This window comes from Malurus melanocephalus, unplaced genomic scaffold (assembly GCF_030028575.1).
Source record: "Malurus melanocephalus ecotype Western Australia unplaced genomic scaffold, MMel_1.1 scaffold_1186, whole genome shotgun sequence".
Classification (NCBI taxonomy): domain Eukaryota; kingdom Metazoa; phylum Chordata; class Aves; order Passeriformes; family Maluridae; genus Malurus; species Malurus melanocephalus.
This window is the reverse complement of record NW_026624418.1, coordinates 66,678-69,100: the sequence shown is the minus strand read 5'-3', so window position 1 is coordinate 69,100 and position 2,423 is coordinate 66,678. Positions and strand designations below refer to the sequence as shown.

Sequence of the window (2,423 nt, the reverse complement as noted above, 5' to 3'; positions counted from 1 at the left end):
GGGCAGGCGGAGGAGCCGGGGAGCTCCGGGCGCGGGGGGGGGTCCGGGGGGGCTCTGAGCGACCCCCAAAGTGCAGCCCCCTCCCCCCGGGGGTCGCAGGCAGAGGCGGAAGAGGAGGCGACACGAGGGGGGACCCCCGCAGGGACCCCCGGGACCCCCCCGAACCGACAGCACCCGAACCTCCAGGACCCCCGAGGGGCGAACCTGGGAGGGGCGCCGAGAATTAAGCCCCCGAGCCCTAAAATTACCCCCAGAGACCACAGAATTCCCCCCAGGACCCCAGATCCCTCCACAGGATCCCAAAATCTCCCCAGAGACCCCAAATCCCTCCCCAGGACCCCAAAATCTCCCCCCTCAACCCTCCTCCCAGACTCCAAACCTTCCCCGCAACCCCAAAACGCCGCCTCAGAACCCTCCCAAACCTCCTCAGGACCCCCTCCCCAATTCCCAGAGCCTCCCCTCCCCCCCCAGGGAACCCCCCCTCACCGGGGGGGGGCCGAGGAGGAAGAGAAGGGGCAGGAGGGGGAGGGGCAGCAGCATGGTCGGATTTTTGGGGGGGGGTCCTGGACCGGGGGTCTCTCCTGGGCCGGGGCTCGGCGGGGTCTGAGCCCAGGGTGGCCCCCGGACCCATTTCAAGGGATCAAGCCCCGCCCGCTGTCCCTCAAGCCACGCCCATTGTCCCCAAGCCACACCCTCAGGGCAGAGAGTCCAGCTCCCCCCAAAAAAAGAGGATTCAGACCCAAAACCTCTGCAAATGGAATGATTTGGGGCCAGACGCTTCCCAAAAGGGAGCATTTAGCCCCAAACCCGCCCCAAAAATTGCAATTCTGCCCCAAAATTCCACAATCCAATGCAGGACAGGTTTCCCCCACAAACCACAGCATTCTCAGAGCTCCACATCAGCCTTTATTCACCCCAAAACGGGCCTGGAACTGCCCCAAACCCTCCCAAAATTCCCCCAAAATTCCCCAATCCCCCGGATCCACCTCCCGCAGCTGCGGCATTCCCGGGAATTTGGGATGGGGGGCAAAGGGGCGGGGGGTGTTTGTCCTCTCCCCCACTTCTGACGCCGGTCCGGCGCCGCCGATGACGTTTTGGTGACGTCACGGTGACGTCACTGCTGCTTGGAGCGCGGCCAGAGGCGCCCGGTGAGGGACCCCAGGAACGCCCCCGGGGGTTTCTTGCCTTGGGCCAGCTCCGCCAGGCGCTGCTGCTCCTCCTTGGGGAAAAAACACCAATTTTGGGTCAGGGCAGTGCCCAGGTGTCCCCTGACCCCTCCAGGTGTCCCTGTCACCTCCTCCAGGCGCGTCCGGCGCCGCAGGAACGCCGCCAGCGGATCGTCCTCCAGGGAATAATTCTCCAGCACCGTCCGAACGTCCTCGACCCCGCTCAGGGCGATGGCTGAAAATGGGGGGGACACGGAATTGGGGGTTTGAGAGATCTGGGGGGGGACATGAGGGGTTTGGGGGTTTAATTGGGTATTTTATTGGGGGATTTACAAAGGAGGTTTGAAGTTTTCTTTGTGTGGGGTTGATGGATTTTGGAGGGTTTGGATGTATTTCACGTGAATTCGGGTTGTTTTTGGATAGCTTTGGGCAAGGTTTTGGGATCTTTTCAGATATTTTAATAGGATTTTTAAAAATAGGGTATGATGTGACTTTTTTGTATAGGATAGTTTTAGGATATTTTGGGGTGTTTTAGGGGTATATTTTGGGGTTTCACCCACTCTTGAGGAAGGCAGCGAGGTCATAGAGCCCCCGATCCTCGGAGCTGCCATCCCAGCGCGGCAACGCCAAACCATTGTAGGGCTGCAGCTGGAACGAGTCCCGGCGCCAATCCACCACCACCACGCGTGTCGGGTCCCGGTTCAGGCACGAGATATCCTGTGGGGCAGACCCCAAATCTGGGAATTTGGCCCCAAAATGGGAAATTTAGGGTGTGGAGGGGGGCACATCCCGGACTCCAAACCTTGACGTGGTGCCCGTCCATGTAGCGCGTGGCGTCGCGGAAGAGGCGGTAGGAGACGAAACCGTGCGGGTCGATGCTGTCGATCAGCGGGAACGCCGTCTTGGGGGGGATTTGGGGTCATTTCAGGGGGTTTAGGGCCACCCCATGACCCTTCCCGAGGGGGTTCTGGGTGGGGATCCCCACACCCCAACAGCCCGTTGGGGATGGGGATGAACCTCCGCCCTCCGACTTTGGTTTTGGGGTGGTGTTTTGGGGTGGTTTAGGGTTTATTGGTGGTTTATTGGGGTGGTTCCTTGGGGTGTTTTTTTGAGTATTTTGGGGTGGTTTTCTGGGATGATTTTGTGCTGTTTCTGAACCACTGAACACCTCCAAACCCTTGAACTTTCTGAAATCCCTCCCCCAAAAAACCAAAACCCCCAGAAAAATCTTCAGTAGCCCCCCAGACCTCTTGAAAC

General features: G+C 59.9%; 1 protein-coding gene across 1 annotated transcript in view; it reads right to left on the bottom strand.

Moving 5' to 3' along the window:
- Window positions 1-893: 893 nt before the first annotated feature.
- The window catches only part of TIMM50 (translocase of inner mitochondrial membrane 50), a 4,450-nt gene continuing 2,920 nt past the window's right edge, over window positions 894-2,423 (bottom strand). Inside the window, exons 6-9 of the mRNA XM_057387322.1 lie at window positions 1,969-2,081; window positions 1,727-1,883; window positions 1,295-1,401; window positions 894-1,219 (exon numbers count right to left, since the gene is read on the bottom strand). Coding sequence (XP_057243305.1) covers window positions 1,115-1,219; window positions 1,295-1,401; window positions 1,727-1,883; window positions 1,969-2,081 — 482 coding nt within the window. The 3' untranslated portion in view covers window positions 894-1,114. The remainder of the gene's footprint in view (window positions 1,220-1,294; window positions 1,402-1,726; window positions 1,884-1,968; window positions 2,082-2,423) is intronic.